This window comes from Kryptolebias marmoratus, linkage group LG1, assembly GCF_001649575.2.
Source record: "Kryptolebias marmoratus isolate JLee-2015 linkage group LG1, ASM164957v2, whole genome shotgun sequence".
Taxonomy (NCBI): Eukaryota; Metazoa; Chordata; class Actinopteri; order Cyprinodontiformes; family Rivulidae; genus Kryptolebias; species Kryptolebias marmoratus.
This window is the reverse complement of record NC_051430.1, coordinates 15,440,695-15,457,663: the sequence shown is the minus strand read 5'-3', so window position 1 is coordinate 15,457,663 and position 16,969 is coordinate 15,440,695. Positions and strand designations below refer to the sequence as shown.

Below are 16,969 nucleotides of genomic sequence, written 5' to 3'. Positions count from 1 at the left end.
CAAAAAAAGAAAAGGCTCCAAATCATATACTCGGAATAGTAACCCAGTTTTTATTCTTCCAACCAGCTGGATCCAGACCCTTCCTCTCAGTTGCCAGATGTCTGAGCTGAGCTGTGTGGCCTACTTTAGGTTATTGTAGCAATAGTGGTCAAAACTGGGTTGTATGGAAGGAGAAAAGAAAAGGGTCATTTCTGCTTCCTGGTTAATTCTTCAGTGAGTGAGTTTGGTGTATGTCATACATCTAGGCTGTTTATTACTTCTAAACTCTAAGGTCACCTGCTCTCAAGGGCCTTGCAGAGTTGAGAGAAACATTGATTTTCTTCAGGTTAAAAGACACTTAAAAAAAAAAAAATCAAAGTTTTTCATAAATTTTTTAGGTCATTGATGTTAACCCCCCCCCCCACACACACACATCTTTTGATGCCTAGCGAATGTTTCATCCAGTTTTATGAACTGTGGATTTTAAACACAATTGTAGGTTCATTTAGGATGATCATAAATGAGGCGGTGAAGGACCAGAACAGAAGTTGGCAAAAAAGAGGTGGGTGGCAAACGGGGGGGAAAAAAGACTAAGCTGCATTCTTTAACAAATAAACTTACAGGGGAAACATCCAAACGTGCAAAACTGAAATCAGGGGGCTCTTATACTGAGGAAAGACAACAAGTAACACACTGCAGGTGGTGTGAACAGTAGGACCAGGTGTGCAAAGAGGCGCGGGACGCAAGACAAGCTGAAACAAATAATCTGTCAAAAACAAAACATAATATAGTAAACGAATAACCAATAGATTTTTATTGTTTATTTTTTTCCTTTAGCCAGGCTTAACTAAACCTAAAACTCTCCTAAGAAGAAATTACAGAAACTACAGTCTGATGTTACTTTGATAACTCTGACTTTCTGTATCAGTCTTTGTGTGCCTTCGACGATTGAAAAGGGGCATTTTTACATATTATTTGATGTTTGCTTTGTTTGTTTGCTCAAAAAAAACAGATACAAGAAGCTTGCCCTGGGACTGCATTCATAGAGGACAGCAGGTTGTGGCACTGACTACAGAGGAATATTCTTCATCTGTTGCAGAAAGGTCGGGACAGAAAGAGCTTACATTTTTAGCAAAAGAGGAAATGTGGCTTATAAGATCATTCATGTTTCTAAGCATGTTTTTAGCTGTTCCTTGTGTTAGAAATCATGTAAGTTAATTAATAAAAATGTTTTGGGAAGATTTTTTACTTAAGACTACAATCTTTATAGGTTGCCATTAATAGACTGAACGATTAAACAAAATACATCCCTGAATAAACATTGGTAGTGATTAAATTTGACAAATAAAATGCCAACATTTAATCAACACTTAAATGCAGTGCAGTGATTGATTAAGTTGAAGGTGGAATTTTTAATTTCATATTTTTTAACACTTCAATATTTATTTTAAATCTTGCAACACTTGGCAGATCTACGACAATATACAAACATTGTTACAGTGTGATTTTTTCATTCTTGGACATCATAAGGTACAAATAAAGAGAACAAGCTTCCCTACTCACTGACAGCTCATAATCTACTCAAGTGCAGGTTAGCATACCCCTCCAAACACAAAACCTACATGTCATGACAAAAATACAGACCATGTTTATGAGACCCTGAGGGAAAGAAGTAAAAGACTAAAGTAGTCAAATCATCCATCTTTACCCACTTCTCCTTTCCAGGTTGCAGAGAGCTGGAGCCTAACTCCTGCAGTCATTGTGCAAGAGGCGTGGTTCACCCTGCACAGGTCTCGTCCATCACAGGGCCACACAGAGACAAACGAGGCAAACAACCATTCACACTCTCACTCACACCTAGGGACAGTTTAGAGTTACCAGTTAACCTAACATGCATGTTTTTGGTCTGTGGGAGGAAACCGAAGTACCCGGCTCCAGGCTGGGAAGCAATACACTCAGATCATGATAGTAAGAATTTCATTTTTAGCCATCTCAATTATAATGAGCAACTTAATCTTGCTCATTACAGGATTAAAGGATTTAAGGGGCATGGCATACAATGCAAGCTCAATTTACTTTTAAATTAGATTAAATGGACAAGGTTTACTGTTCTGAGAAGAAAATGCCCTACGAGACGCAATAAACATCGCTTATTGGAGATAAAAGAAGCCTTTCTTTACAATATAAAGATTAGGGGAGGCCTAAATGAAAGGATGACAGTGCATAAACATTTGAAATGCAAAATCACAGAATGTCAGACTGTTGTCTGTCAGGCTGTGAGTCAAATAGATTTGTTACCTGGAGATCCTCCTCATAACAGATATGACATCCCAGACAGCACGATTTCTAAAGCCACAAGTCATAGATATCAAACCTTTTTTATCACAGAAATAAAATTGTATGTTCAGCACACTTGTATAAACTACTTCGGCAGCTAAATATGTTAGACAACATCGTTGTGTAACCACCCATTCTGTTTCTGAGAAGTAACACATAATGTGACAAATTACTTTCACAGGCGTGCTGGCAAGGACGTGTCAGAAACAAACGTGTGAGCCATTAAGTAGAAATGAATGCTTGAGAAACGTCTGCTGCACCTGACAACCACACAACACAACCATTCTCCATAAATAATGAAGAGGAAAGGTCTTCCACTGAGAAAAAAGCAGGAGGTAAATCAGAACCGGGAACAACAGAGTGAGTATCAGTGGTTAAGGATAATGGAAGCTTGAAACAGGAATTAGATTGATGAATTGCAAACAGCTGAAACGCTAAATAGCATCCATGAAAGCAGGAAAATAAAAAACGAGCAAATGAGTCAATGACAGTAGCATTGCGTTTAGCACAAACTGAATCACTATAGGCAAATCGGAGCCGGTTCCTTTCACGCACAAACAATGCGGAACGTTACGCGATTTTCCTCCTGGGTTTGTCACCACTGAATTCGGTCCGGTGACAAACGGAGCTGGGAGCGTCAAATGTTGCTGACATCACAGACAGACAAGCTGTTCGCCCTGCTGCCAACTAAACCTGTTAACCAGAAACAAGCCGGTGTCAGTCACACTGGCACAACACCTAAACACGTCCGAGACCGGCTCTGAAAAAAAGACCACTCGACCATTCGACGGGGAACATTTTGAACCAGGCCTGATGGTGCTGGCTCAGCAGCTTCACAGTAGCATCAAACCAGCCCAAAAAGAACTGCTGATGTGTTTCTTTTGAAGAAACACTAACTGATATGCCAACAACAGTGTACATACCACAGTATATATTCTGACCTTATATGCCACCATTTGATAAAGAACCCTTATGGAAATCAATATTATTCTTAGTAACATTTTTATTTGCATAAATTCTAACACACTACACTGTATTTTCTGATGATGTTTTATATATGACTGTTAAAAACTTCAACATTTTATCAAGGGTGTCAATGCATAAGCATTGAAGTACCCTTATTACTATCTTGCTCAAAATCTTTGTCCTGTAACTCATGCAGCTTTGAAATAAATCATGCAAACACCAAAATGTACGGCTCAGTTAGGAATATTATGATGCGCAATGTAGACATAATTCTCAAAGAAAACTGCAGGAACAAAATATTGGATATCAATGGGAATTTGGTAGAATGAATGAAAAAACCCAGCCCTCTTTGGGGCTCTATAGCTCAGGCATACTTTACAGTAAAAATGTGGTTACCATGGTGACCATAATGAGCTTCTGGCAGCAGCTTTAACATTTCTTTTGATTTTGGTTCTCTTTACACTTATATAGTTTACAAAATGTAGTGTGTTTTGTTTGTAGCTCATAATATTACAAATTTATGTTGGAATTTTGGGCAGTGGCTGCGTTGGCACCCTTCAAAATTTCTCTTAATGAGTGCAGCTGCAACACCATTGTCAGAAAAACTAAAACCTAACACTTTTTCACCACTGCAGCTGCACACTATTAATAGCAACACTTTCTGCCTTTATATTTTTGAGAAATATATGTTCTTTATAATGTTCTATAAATGTAAATGTGAGAAAATGTGACAATAGAAGTTCAAAATCCTCCCAAGCCCACCTATTAATGTTCTGTAGACACTTTTTAGGGGGTAGTGGCTGTGGATCGGTGGTTAAAGCAGTCGTCTTCTAAGGAGAGAGTTGGAGGTTTGATTCCTGGCAGTATGCAGTCTCATGTTGAAGTGTCCCTGGGCAAGAGACACTGAGCCCTTCATTTCCTCCAATGTGCCCCATCGGTGTATGAATGTGATCTAAAGCACTGATTATGCTCTGTAGAATGATTTATTCAGCTTAGCTTTGTACAGACATAGTAGAGTGCAGTATGAATGTGCGTGTTGATGGGTAAATGAGGGCACAGATTGTGCTGTAAAGCACTTTGAGTAGCCTGGTTGGCTAGAAAGGCACTAAGTACAGACCATTTACTTTTTCCTGTTTGGGGTCCCTGATGAGAGCTGGTGAGAGGCAGAGTAGACCTTGGTCACAAGTTCATCTCAGGGTCAACACAGAGACAACTACGCACACTGACCCTTTCCTATAAGATCTATCTAGGATAAACATAAATAAATCAAAAACAAACATGCGTTTTAAGACTTTGGTAGGAAACAGGAGAACAAAGAGAAAACCCACACATGCAGAGGGAGGGGGGACATGCAAACTCCACACAGAAAGACCCCGGCTTCTGATTTCAACCTGTTTTTGCTGTGAGGCAACTGTTCGAACCACCACAACATACATCATACAGCCCTCACAAAACCCTTGCAACCCTTGCAGTTTGGTGATATGCCCCCATCACCCTTTCTTTAGCTGTTAAAACCTTTAGGCAGTGGGAGAGAGAATGCTGCCATGTGACTTTAGTTATCCCCAATTTATTAAATTCAGCGACACTGTGCTGAATACAAGTGACAAGGCATGGTCTCTCATCAGAACTGAACGCCGCAGACGGTCCCACTTCCATCACGATCAGAGTCGTGATGCTGAAATGTAGATCTGGTATTAACTGCATGTTTGCAGATGCTGCTCAGGCGCAGTGCATCACAGATTAAATGAAGCATTTATTTGACTGAATTATAAATTTGGATTCACCAGCATCTACTTCTAGTTTTTGAAATAAAAAAAGCCTGTACAAGCTTTCTATGAAATGTAAAAGGGAAGAACAGATAAGGTATGAAAGCACAGTGCTGTACTACGGAAGCAAAGAACTGTGCCGAAAGCTGCGTGGTTTGCTGTAATCTTGTAACACCTGCTCTGCTAAAGATTAGGAACACCGACAGATGGCACACAACCAACTAACCAAAATGGATGGACAGACAGACACACAAATATAAACACAGGCAGACAGAAGACTTTTAAGGAGAAACAATAAATTTATTGGATGCGCTGACAAACACAAGGCCGGGAAATAAATCAATCTGTAAGGTTCACCGCAACCAGCAAATATATTACAGGAGCAGATTTGGTTTTTTTTGGTAATAATAACAAGAAAAAGAATAAAAAGAATCTTGGGAGCAATATTTACTCGCTTAATCTACCTGAACCTCGTTCCAATTTGCCCAGATGAGAAAATGTTTTAAATATTATTATAAATGTAAGATCTTTTTTGTTTTTTTTTTCATTGTAAAAAAACAAATTAAAAATAAAAAATACAAATAATTAGTAAGTATTTCAGCCCATTCAACGCTGAGGTGCAGCAACAGCCGTGAAGAACTGCAGCTAAACACTGAGCATCTGCACAGAGTAAGAGCCTTCCTGTCTCCGGTCCTCCCCAGTGGGGATATTTACACCTGCTAAAAGCTGCAAGTGCAGCCCCGGCAGCTGAACTCCGCTTGGCTCGTTGACAGGTAATCAGTCATGGTTCTGAAATTCTTTGAAAGCCTTAAACCCAATTTAAAGTCCAATACAGAAAGATTTGTGGGTAAATGTGATGCAACAGAATAACATCTCATTTTGAAATACACTATGTGTTGTTTCCCATACATAACTTTATTCTTTATTCAGCGAAAGGCTCCAATACAGCTAATGTGGGATATGTAGAAAAAGTGCACCCATGCAATTTACAGTACATGAGAAAATGAATGATTCGTCAACAGCTCAGGAATGAGATTGCTCACTAAACTCTGTTGCAGGTCCTTCAAATAAAGTTTAAAACACATTAGAGTCTCCCAGGAGAATTCCATTGTGTGCATTATGCATGCGCTGTACAGAAGTGGCACGCAATACGACCACAAATGCTCATCAGGAATTCAGACACAGTCAGCTTCTGAAAGATGGTGAACACTGTTTGGTCATTTAAAAACATGAAGAGAATTAAAGCAGTAAAGTGAAAATTGCAGTTATTAAATGCTTTCTTGCTATGAGCTGAAACTGAAAGCATAGAAACCATCTTTCTGTCCAACAAAGTGATACCTTGCAACCTATCTCACTTTTTTCCTAATGAGAGGAACTCTAATAGAGTCACACATCATCCCATTAGACCATTCTTCTTCACCCCCCTCAGGCTATTCCCGCTATTTTTACCTGCTGTAGTCTTTTGTCTTTTCTCTCATCCTCTCTGTTATCAGGATGCTTTGTCTCAGTCTCCCAAACTTCACATCTTAAATCCATTCTTTCTGTCTCTGTCTCTCTCTCTCTTTCTTTTGTCCTCTCCATCATGCTTTTCTCTCTTTCAGAGCACGTTCAACACCGATCCCTTGAAACAGGAATTAAGGAAGAACATATAGAGAGGGGCGCATAAACAATCTAGTGGTATCAGCCAGTGAAAAGGAAGCACAAGCAGAAAGATATCCAATTGCATCACTGCATCGACATTTCAAAAGTCCACATATTTTTTTTTTTACTTTTATCCCCCACACCCGCCAAAAAAAAAAAGAATATATATATATATTATATATCCCTGTTCTATCCTGGCATGTCATCATTTCTTGCGCTCATTTTTCCTACCTTTCCTAGCGTCCGGTTAGTGTCATGTCACACTAGCAGCCAGCTCAGGTTCCCCACAATCAGAAACTGGACACGACACACCCACGGCACCTCCGCCCTGCCGTCCTCCCCGACAACCCGACAAAATACAAACACACTCAAGCACCTGCACTGGCGTTGATAATGTTCTCTCCTCACCATACAGACGGGAAACTGCAAACAAAGGTTGGGTTTATGGAAATTCCATATGAAAAGCTGCATGCAAATATGTGAACGTGCCAAAGGAATGGAAACATTTGGTTGATTCTGACAAACGTTAATCCTCCCATTATCCTCTCAAACAAGCAAAACAAATAAACAACTATTGTGCAACCACTGTTGTTCACTATCAATACACAATTAAGTATGAACAGCAAGAAACATTAGTCAGCATAAATCTGGAGCCGACCAGTGGCAAACACTCAAAACAACATTGTGCATGCATGTGTGAACACTTACAGTAAGTCTTCGTCCGACAGCTGAGAGAGGCAGTGCTAACATCCAGAAACTGAGCACGCTCCAGTGTACTACTGCTGCTGCTGCTGCTGCTGCCTTACTCTCATATATGAGAGAGGCTCCCACACAAACACTGACTCGCTCCGTACCTCTCTCATGCACGTAGCAAAGGCCAACCAGCTGTGAGGTTCTTGCATACCCCACAGGCTATGGCACAACTATGCAGACTGCTCTCACTGTCACTCTCTCTTTCTCTGTCTCGCTGTCAGTCAAACACAAAACTCTGTGGAGATTTTCACTGTAAACTAACTGACATGCTGGAATATATACATACACGCACACACACACATATATATGTTAGTAGGAGCACAGCCAGGAAATCAGTGCCAGCTGCTGTCTTTTTTTTTTTTTGCCAAGGTTTAGCTGTTGAGTATACTGGTTTTACATTCTCTAATCCTGCCAAACATTTGAATACAAACCAAATACACGTTCATTTTTTTACATTCAATTTACTAGGTTTTATAGAGAATAGCTATCGAGATGTATTTTCTTTTTCTGTATTGTGACTCACTTCTTACAGAATGGCAAAACGTCCTAATTTACAATATAACACTACTGCACCTCAACCTGAAGAGATACTTAAATGTAATACTTCCACACGCCGATCAGGGCTAATTTAGCCATTAACGAATCACAACCCTAGAGTTGCCTAGAGTAACTGGGGCACGTATCTTCGGTAAAACGAGTCCATTATATTATTTTCCTCTGGAGAATATCTTACTGTCGTGAGTGCATGCAGTACATGTTAATGAGAGCAAACTGTAACAGAGATGTTCTCAGAGGAGAAGAGTTTCTTGGGGTAGAGTGATGCTCCAGCTCAATTAGAACTTGTTCCCCAACCATCAGCTAACACACCCAACCTGGGAGGAGTGCAATGGCCAATAAGGACAATAAGCCTGTAGGACAACCTACACTGAGATGTTCTTGTTAAATCAAACAGCAGCCAGACCTCTTGCATTCTGGACCATCTGTAGGAGCTGATCACTGATTTTTCTTGTTGTGTAGATTGGTTAGCTGGGATGGCCATTAGGTCAGTCCGAGAGAAGTTTAGGAGTTTAGAACGTGGAGGTACCTGATTATAATAAACACTTGCGTATCATCAGTGTATCAGTGATACATTAGTCCACATTAGTGGATGACTGGACCTAAGATATTGGCATGAAATCCAAGGCACAGCTTCATCTGACAAAAGCTCAGATTCACTTTAGGTAGAGACACTGCTTTGGTTTTGGCACACAAGCACAATGATCAATCAGGAAGAAAGTCAGACTGTCTTAGTCTCTTTAGTTCAAAGAGATGAAGCACTAAGTAAATTTATTTAACGATATGGGTCGCCCAAACGATAAAGAGTGCGTAACAAAGAAATATTGGCAACTCTCTCCATCATGAAGCAGCAAAGGTTTGACTGTGACATTTCTTAGTTTCTAGCCCCTGTTCACTCTAAGAAAGAACACTGCTTCACCTTAAATGAATTCACACGCATGCAGCAAAAAGTCACTTTATACAGACAAAGTAGGGAAACTGATTAAAAGAGGTTCCTCTGGGAACTAGCATGTAAAAGTTTCATGAAAAGAGATTGTCCAGGTGAGGTTCAGTCAGAGCAAAAAGGCTAGAAGGGATACTTGCAATGATTGGCCATCAAAGATGTCAGTGCTCTAAAGAGAAGTATAACAGACAGAAATACTTTAGTACTTGTTGGTTTTATTGTTATTCTGTATTAACTGTACTATTGATCTTTTGTTAGTCATTATAAATGTAATATTTGCTCTTAAAACAGTTTACTTTTCATTTAAAGATCAAATAAAATATCCTTAATTCCATAAATTGCAAATTTATTACCAAATGTAATCATTAGAAGTTATAAATATGAGGGTACATTATGTTGTATGTTTATTTAAGTGGTTCCACTAAATTATGTTCAGGTAATCCTTGCAAGAAGGAAAAATTGGAATTGCAGGGCAAATAAAGTGTGTACATGTCTGTGTGATGTGGCCAAAATCTGAACTTTCCACAAACCTGAGTTTGTTTATCACTAACATCAAATATAACCTCATTTGAACTGAAAAAATAAGGCTTACATGAGTGGCTCCCATTCAGACTAACATCTTAATTAGGCAGTCCATGTAAATGCGTCCTCTGATGCAGCTCACTGTCAAGCCCTCTATGTGAAAAGGGGGGGTAAAAAAGGCCACAGTGGAAGACTGTGTAGTTCAGTGAAATCTTCAAGAAGGAAAGGAACAAAATGCAAGGTAAGAACAAGATCAAATAAACTCTGCAGTTGCAGTTACAAGTCTTATCTCTTCAGTGTGGATAAATCTCCCTTCTGTAAAGCAGAAAAGGTGGAATCCACTTATTTTGAAACTGAATTTCAAGCTCGGCTGGATCCACACAAAACCGTATAATCTGTTCTAAATACTGCCTCATGTTTAAAATTCAGTCTGATGTTGAGTTTAACATTTAAATCCCTTCAAAAACCTGCAGTGTGGACCAGAACAGATCACTAATTATGCAGTTTTAATAGACACAATACTTGTGCATACATGTACACAATCATGTGGCACTTGCTCTTACCCTATTTTAAGAAAACTCCAGTGATTCCTAGCTCAGCAACAATAAATCAGTGTTATTTTTTTTCTCCTGTATACCAAGGTGCAAAAAATAGAAACCACTTTTTTTTCTGTTGCCAGTATTTACCCTGTTTTCTGTTTTGTTTTTTCCTGCTTCCTATTTCAGTCACACATGTTCAGAGTACTGCACAGCAAAGGGCTACCAGTCTTGAAGAAAAAAATAGAAAGTGATTCTGAAAGAATGTGTGAAAAGGTTCACCTTTCAAGGCAAAAAAATAAACTTGCTTGGGTAAGGTGAAGCTTAAGGTAGCAGCCATAAAAAGTGTATTAACGGGTGCATTCAAGGGGACCACTGAAAGGTGAAAAGGAGGAAAAGAAGAGGGAAAATCAAATGGTAGACATGGTGAGCTTTACATATAATTTTCAATCCTTTCTTAAGGAAAAAAATAATAAGGAAATAAACTAAATCATGTAGAAGAAATTAGTGGCAGAAGAAGGAAGTAAATCCCAAAACAGGAAGTAAAATGCACAAGAAAATTACAGAACAGCATAAAGCAATGGAAGGAAAAACAATTTGCATGACAAAGAACAAAGCAAGTTTCACACCTATCTGATGCCGCTGCAGTTAGGAAACAAAGCAGGGTAACTCCCAAGCCAGACACGGGGCATGACAGAAGGGAGGTGCCACTCGGCTTCCTGGCGCTGACAGCTCTGCAGTTTATGAGGAGCAGAACGCATGTGTGTGTATCTGTATGTGTGACGGTGTGTGTGCTTGGTTTTATATTACAATGGAGTCAGACCCCGGGACACGACAGCTGTCTCTTTCATGTGTGCTGTTGTATTAGTCTTGTTCAGCACTGTTGTCAGTCAGCAGGTCTTATGACTACAGTTGCTGAGTTCAAACCCGATGCAACACACATCATCCGCTCAGCCAAGAGGATGGTCGAGAAACACCTGAATGTTTCAATGAAATGGTGCACAATGGCTCACTATATGCCATATTAAGGTACATTTTCCTTATTGTTTTCCTTAAAGCAAAGCAATAATCTTGACTTTTAAATCAATATAAAACATAGTCTCACAGCAAAACAGGAAATAGGGATTTTATCTTTTATTTTTTGCTCCTAAATACAAAAAAACCCTCATTCTTAAATAGACAAGTCCTGATAGAACAAAGTAAATTACAATAAAGCAAATACTGTAATACCATAATGCATCAAAATATAATTTTCATGGAAATATGGGCTTCCAGGTCCTGCCTCATCAGCCACACACACAAAAGGGCTGTTCAAATGCATTACTCTAAAAGTTGTGCTGGAAGGCATATAAAAGGCACAGATTTAGTGTTTCTCTGCACAAATACAAAGTATTATGTTCTGTGACTATTTTGGGACCAGACAGAAGCATCATAACCTGCCAGAAGGATATGCATGTGCCTCTAGAAAACTGTCAGATTTTTTGTTTATTTTTTTTATTTTTTATTTTTTTATTCTTTGCTTCACACGTTCACAGTTGGACCCGCAACCATGCACAAACCACATACACAAAAACAAACACGCTCCTGCTGTACATTCGTCCTCGCTCGAATCTCCCTACTGTTTATGTTGGCATGTCTGCACCACCAAACCCTGGAGTGTGCACCATCTGCCTGCTCATTACTCATCACACGGCGTCTCAGAGCGTAAACACACACACACACAAACACGCATGCTTAAGCATGCACATCGTCGGTTAAACAAATACATGCACAACTCAACGACTCAGCCATAAATTCTGCATGACATAACTGACAGCAGAGCTGACAAAAGCTCCTCGAAGCCTCTGCAGATCTCTTCCCTGTGCTGCATTGTCATCGGTGGAGGAAACGGGGAGAGGGACAGGCTTTGCCGCTTGTTGTTGCGGCAGACAGATGGGCAGGAATGGAAACAGAAGACGTGGAAAGTCGTGTGGGTCTACATGCAAAACACTCAATATTTTTTTTCATATCTATTATAGAATTAAATAGGTAATCTATTAAATGAGGAAAAGCAGTCACCGAGGGTGGGCAGGGATCAGTTAATCACTTTCTCCTCAGGAGTCCACCACAAGGTGAAAGGCACGATGCTTCCCACAGCTTCTGTCAGGGTTGTTTTCTAACACCGTCTCATGCTTCTTCTCTGCTGCGCTCTGCCTGTCTCCTCGTCCTCGTGTTAGCAGGCAACATTTTACTATTGTTGTTTAGTGCTTTCGTTTTTTTTCTCCTGTTATGATAAGTCTTTGTCTGAAAGGTTTGTACGTTCATCCATCCATTTTCTTTACCCGCTTTTCCACAGAGGGGACTGGTGCCTATCCCCAGTGCACATTTAAATGATGAAATTATTCCAAATGCCTTGTTGAAAACTGACAAGCACTTGCAAATGCTTCTAATTGACAACAACTGTTCTCTCCTGATATTGCGGTTTATGTCTCTCCAATTCCACTTCCTACATGTTAATTTGGTTTACCATGTAGAACGGAAACCACTGGAGTCTTTTTAGGTTTTTAGGTGAAAAGTGCACCATACTGCCCTGAGTTAATAAAGACCACCCATAGCATGGATTCAGCGAGTTAGCCAAACAGAAATAATATAGCAAGGTGATTTCAGTTTAAAAGTTTATCAACCAGTAAAAGGTTCGGGAACAAAAGACTTCCAGGGAGGAGAGGACCAGTGAAAATATAAAGACAAAGCAGGGGATGACAGAGGCTTGCAGTGACCTACATAAGTGCATATTCTATGTGACTTAAAGCAGAATAACCACAGCCAACATGCCTGACCAACACACACTGGGAACCAGGCCAGGTGCAGTATACCCCCCCTTCCCTTGAGAATCTCCCTCCGATCTATATCGATGGATTACTTTTGACTCTGTCTTTGTCTGCATCTAGCCCCCCTCCCCTCCTCTATCGCTTCTTAACTTTGATTAGTTCATCTTTCTTGCTTGCTGTACTTCTGCCACCATCCTAACTCTGTTCATTAGGCGCCTTACCCTCACTGTCCCTGCTGTGTCTCCCTTTCCGTTTCAACGATCAGCAACTTTGAAAAAGTTTCCGTTTCCGTCAGATCACCAACTTACACATGAGCTCTCAAAAGCAAACGCGAAGAAACGAGAGGAGATGAACTTGACTTTTAGGTTGAGTCAGTTAAAACGAACTCGTGTTCCTTGCTCAGAACCCCTGAGGTTATTTAAAGCTGTTACTGAATATAGAAAATATGCAGTTACGCTGTTTACTTTTCAAAACTGTGGCTTCAAACATTCAGGAAGATCAACTTATTGTTTACTAAAATGTCCTCCCTCTTGTTCTACTTTTTGCTTTCGTTTATATAAAGTTATTGCAGATGCATCGTGACTGAGGGCTGCACACAAACGCAGCCCAGATAATATTGCCACAACACGACACAAAGCAATATTCTCTGTTCCATCTGAGACCTGCCCTAATCTAGCATCCACCGAGACCCCCCTAAGGTCCTCGGGTCCGCTATCGCCAGTTCAGATCATCTTAACATAACGCAACACCAGGCTCAAAACATATCTGTTCTAAAATTAACCGCAGCAACCACAATTTATCACAAAACCCCAAAAATTGATTTTCTTTCGTTGTTTTAGACGATTCAATTTTAGACAAGACAATAAAGGAAGTAAATGGTCACAGTTTCATAAGAGAGCGGAATTACTGATAGCAAAAATTGATATGTTTTCAATTTATCTCTAAAACCACTCTTTCCTTTTCTACAGGAAAAAATAATCTGTTAGTGACATGCAGTTTATGAATAAGTGTTACAGACAGATAGACTTGAGGCAACAAAAACGTATGAAATATAAAGTAGTAGTAATCCTATGCCCTTTATTCAAATATTAATCATATAATAGCATAACAAATGCAGTGTAATGTAAATGGTGTTTACTGAATGGCAGAGCCATTTTATCATAAGGCAATAAACATAGGTAGGGGAGCCATATTACGTACAAAGGGATTCCAAGAGTTTTAGATGCCTCCATTTCAGAATAAAACAAATTAAATTGATAAAACTGAGAGTTTATGGAGCCTAAGGGTGACGTTACACAGTGTTTGTTTCTGCAGTGTGATATTGTAATAACCTGGTCCAGTTTAATACATGATTTGTGACAAAACTGGACCTCAGAGACAGCTCATTAACCACAGCAGAACTGCAAACAAGAGATATGCACGGATTTCAGAGAAATATTTTGCTTGGCTAACAATTTGCAGAATTCTAGTTTGTGGGCCGTGTGACGTGTTTTAATGTCAGGTTGGATACTGAAGGCTTTTTTCAAGGATTAGTGTAATTAGTGCGTACAGCCATGAGCACAGCTACAGTAAATAAAATGCTGCACTCTGTCTACTAAAATTAGCTGCAAGGAAGCTTACTCAAAGACAGGGTACATCAGAGGACTGTCCAACTGTTATCCAGGTTTATTTGGACCACAGAATATTATATACATTTTATCAAACTTTCAGTAAATTGTGTCAACTTTCAGTAAAGAGGAATAAAATGTCTACTTTAAAACTTTTCTAAAGCCAAGGCCTACATGTTATCCAGACAAAAAACAAAACAAAAAAAACATTTAAAAACAAAAATTGATGTCCAAAACTGCAAGCTATCTTACATAATTGTAGTTACTATTAATATCTTAGTAAGGGACAGGCTATTCCTTGAACGAGGCGGCACTGATCCTGCAAACGATGTGTCATCACTGCAGCCCACACTCCAGACTTGAAAAGAAGACCTGAGCAATTGTAGTAGCAAAACCTTAGAAGTTTCACCCAGTGATTCATACTCTTTCACTAAAAAATACACCTACATGCACACACGTACGACCACCTGATACTTTTTTATAAACACCTAGATTTCAGAGGTTTTGTAAAACTCATCGTCACAAATTCAATAAATCTTTACAAAAAAAAATTAAAAATTGCATCTTCATTAAGGAAAATGTCCTGTTCCCAAGTTGAAATCTTACCAATCTCTCCTGAACTACATTTTAAACTGGCTCTGCAAGGCAGGACTTACTGTGCAGTCATATAAAGGGTCAATGTGAAAGTTGGATTTATTTTGGAACTGGCACATCAGGCAAATTGGAATGTTTTCTTCACTTTCTTTGCAGTATCTGCTTCGAAGCTAGAGGGATTAGATGTTTGCCTCTTTTAAGCACCAGAAACTCAGGATTGTCGTGCCACAAATGGAGCTGTTGGTTTTTTTGCTTTTGAAAAAGATGCTAAAGGGGGTTGTTGGTGGGGGTCTGCGGTTCTGCCTCTTTGCATGCTGAGTAAAACTGTGTGTCAAATGAACGAGACAAAACATTGAAAACATTGATAATCTTGGAATATAGGAAATATTCAGAAGTTAACTATCTAATTGTCCATTTTTTATTCACTGTGATAGTTTTTTTTTTAAAAGAATTGAGCTACATGGGAAATTTTCTAATGAGGTCAGATAAAAAGACAAAAAAAGACACAAAAGAACATATCTGACTGATTATACCATTATTAGTTTTACTGGTACTGTCTGAATGGGTCTGTGTCACTCTTGGACAGTTCTTAATCTGTCTATACAGTTGTGATTTTATAAAATAAATAAATATTTGAAACTATTTTCTGCATTTAAAAAAAATACTGTCATGCCTTTTGTTAAGAAAAGAATCGCACAACTTCCACAGACAGCAACAGACTCCCGTGCCTCACCTACTTTGTCAGAGCAGAGCAGAGAAGGATAGCAATATCTCCAACAGAGACGGTATCATCTCCTAGATACAGTTAGCATGTGTGTGAGGCAGTTTGGAGGCTGACAGGCTGTCATTTTGATGTACAGTTTAATGTAGAGGTGCACACAAAAGGACAACCAAGGCCTGCTGAGCTGAGTTCCTAATAAGTCACACAACATGAAGACAAAAACTATCTAGAAATTTTGTTTGTAAGATTACAAGGTGCATGTCAAAATCCTAACTGTGTATTTTGTTACTTATAAAATTGATTTCAGTGGATTATGAGGTCTCTCTGCATTCCACACTGGTATGATGCATCCAACAGAGTGAAATCCTACAACACTGTGATGTGAAACACTCACCCCTTAACGTGCACACACTCCAAAGTGAAGAAGCTTTCAGTAAATGCCCACATCATGCGTGCTTGCGTATTTTTGTCCTGCACCATCATGCCCAGAGTCTCAGCCGGTGAGCCAACAGATGTGCACCCAAATGAGAACAATCGTTTCTCTAACCTCTCAGCATCAGAGGTCAACAGCAGAAGGCGGAGGACACCACTTATAGACTACAAGAATTTACATGTTCATGCCTCCACTGAGAGCGTGACAGGTTAAATACGAACCCAGCACTACAAACACTGCTTTTGTATTTAAAATAAATAAATCAAAATTTGGTACTCATTTTTTTATCTGAGCATCCATTGGAAAATAATGAGATTTGTACGTGAATAAAGCAGACAAATGAGGAGCATGCATCTGAACAGAGCTTGAATGAAAGTGACAGGCAGCCAAATGATGGCATGAAATTAAAGTAATGATGTGGCGTGGCAGATCTTTTTATAGAGACTATCAGGGTCAAAAAATCATGACTCTGAAACGGCAGACACCTGTTGGGAGTTTCCAGCAGAGAGGTAGTCAAAAGTTGTCACGTAAAGACAAAAAGATGACAATTGCATGCAGTTTTCATTCCACTAAGAACAGAAGCAGTCAGTGCTTTTAAAAGCACCAGTGTCACATCCAAAGGGTGAATTTAGAGCATGAACAGCATTTGAGCCAGCTGTAGGGGTTTATTTTAAAACTAGTGAAGTTTAAACAAAACTAAGTCAAAATTAATTCAGAAGTTATAAAGTTTTTTTTATAACTGAAAAAAAAGCTGTTAGAGATTTTCAAATTAAGTACAGAAGAAAATATCTTTTTTTTTTTTTTTTTTT

General features: G+C 39.2%; 1 protein-coding gene across 5 annotated transcripts in view; it reads right to left on the bottom strand.

Moving 5' to 3' along the window:
- mctp1a (multiple C2 domains, transmembrane 1a) overlaps positions 1 to 16,969 on the bottom strand; it is a 129,468-nt gene that overhangs the window by 94,856 nt on the left and 17,643 nt on the right. Inside the window, exon 1 of one of the 5 annotated variants that reach the window (XM_017427957.2) lies at positions 7,398 to 7,501. The exons of the other annotated variants lie outside the window; for them this stretch is intronic. Coding sequence (XP_017283446.1) covers positions 7,398 to 7,439 — 42 coding nt within the window. The 5' untranslated portion in view covers positions 7,440 to 7,501. Of the gene's footprint in view, positions 1 to 7,397; positions 7,502 to 16,969 lie in introns of those variants that run through there. 5 annotated transcript variants of the gene reach the window in all.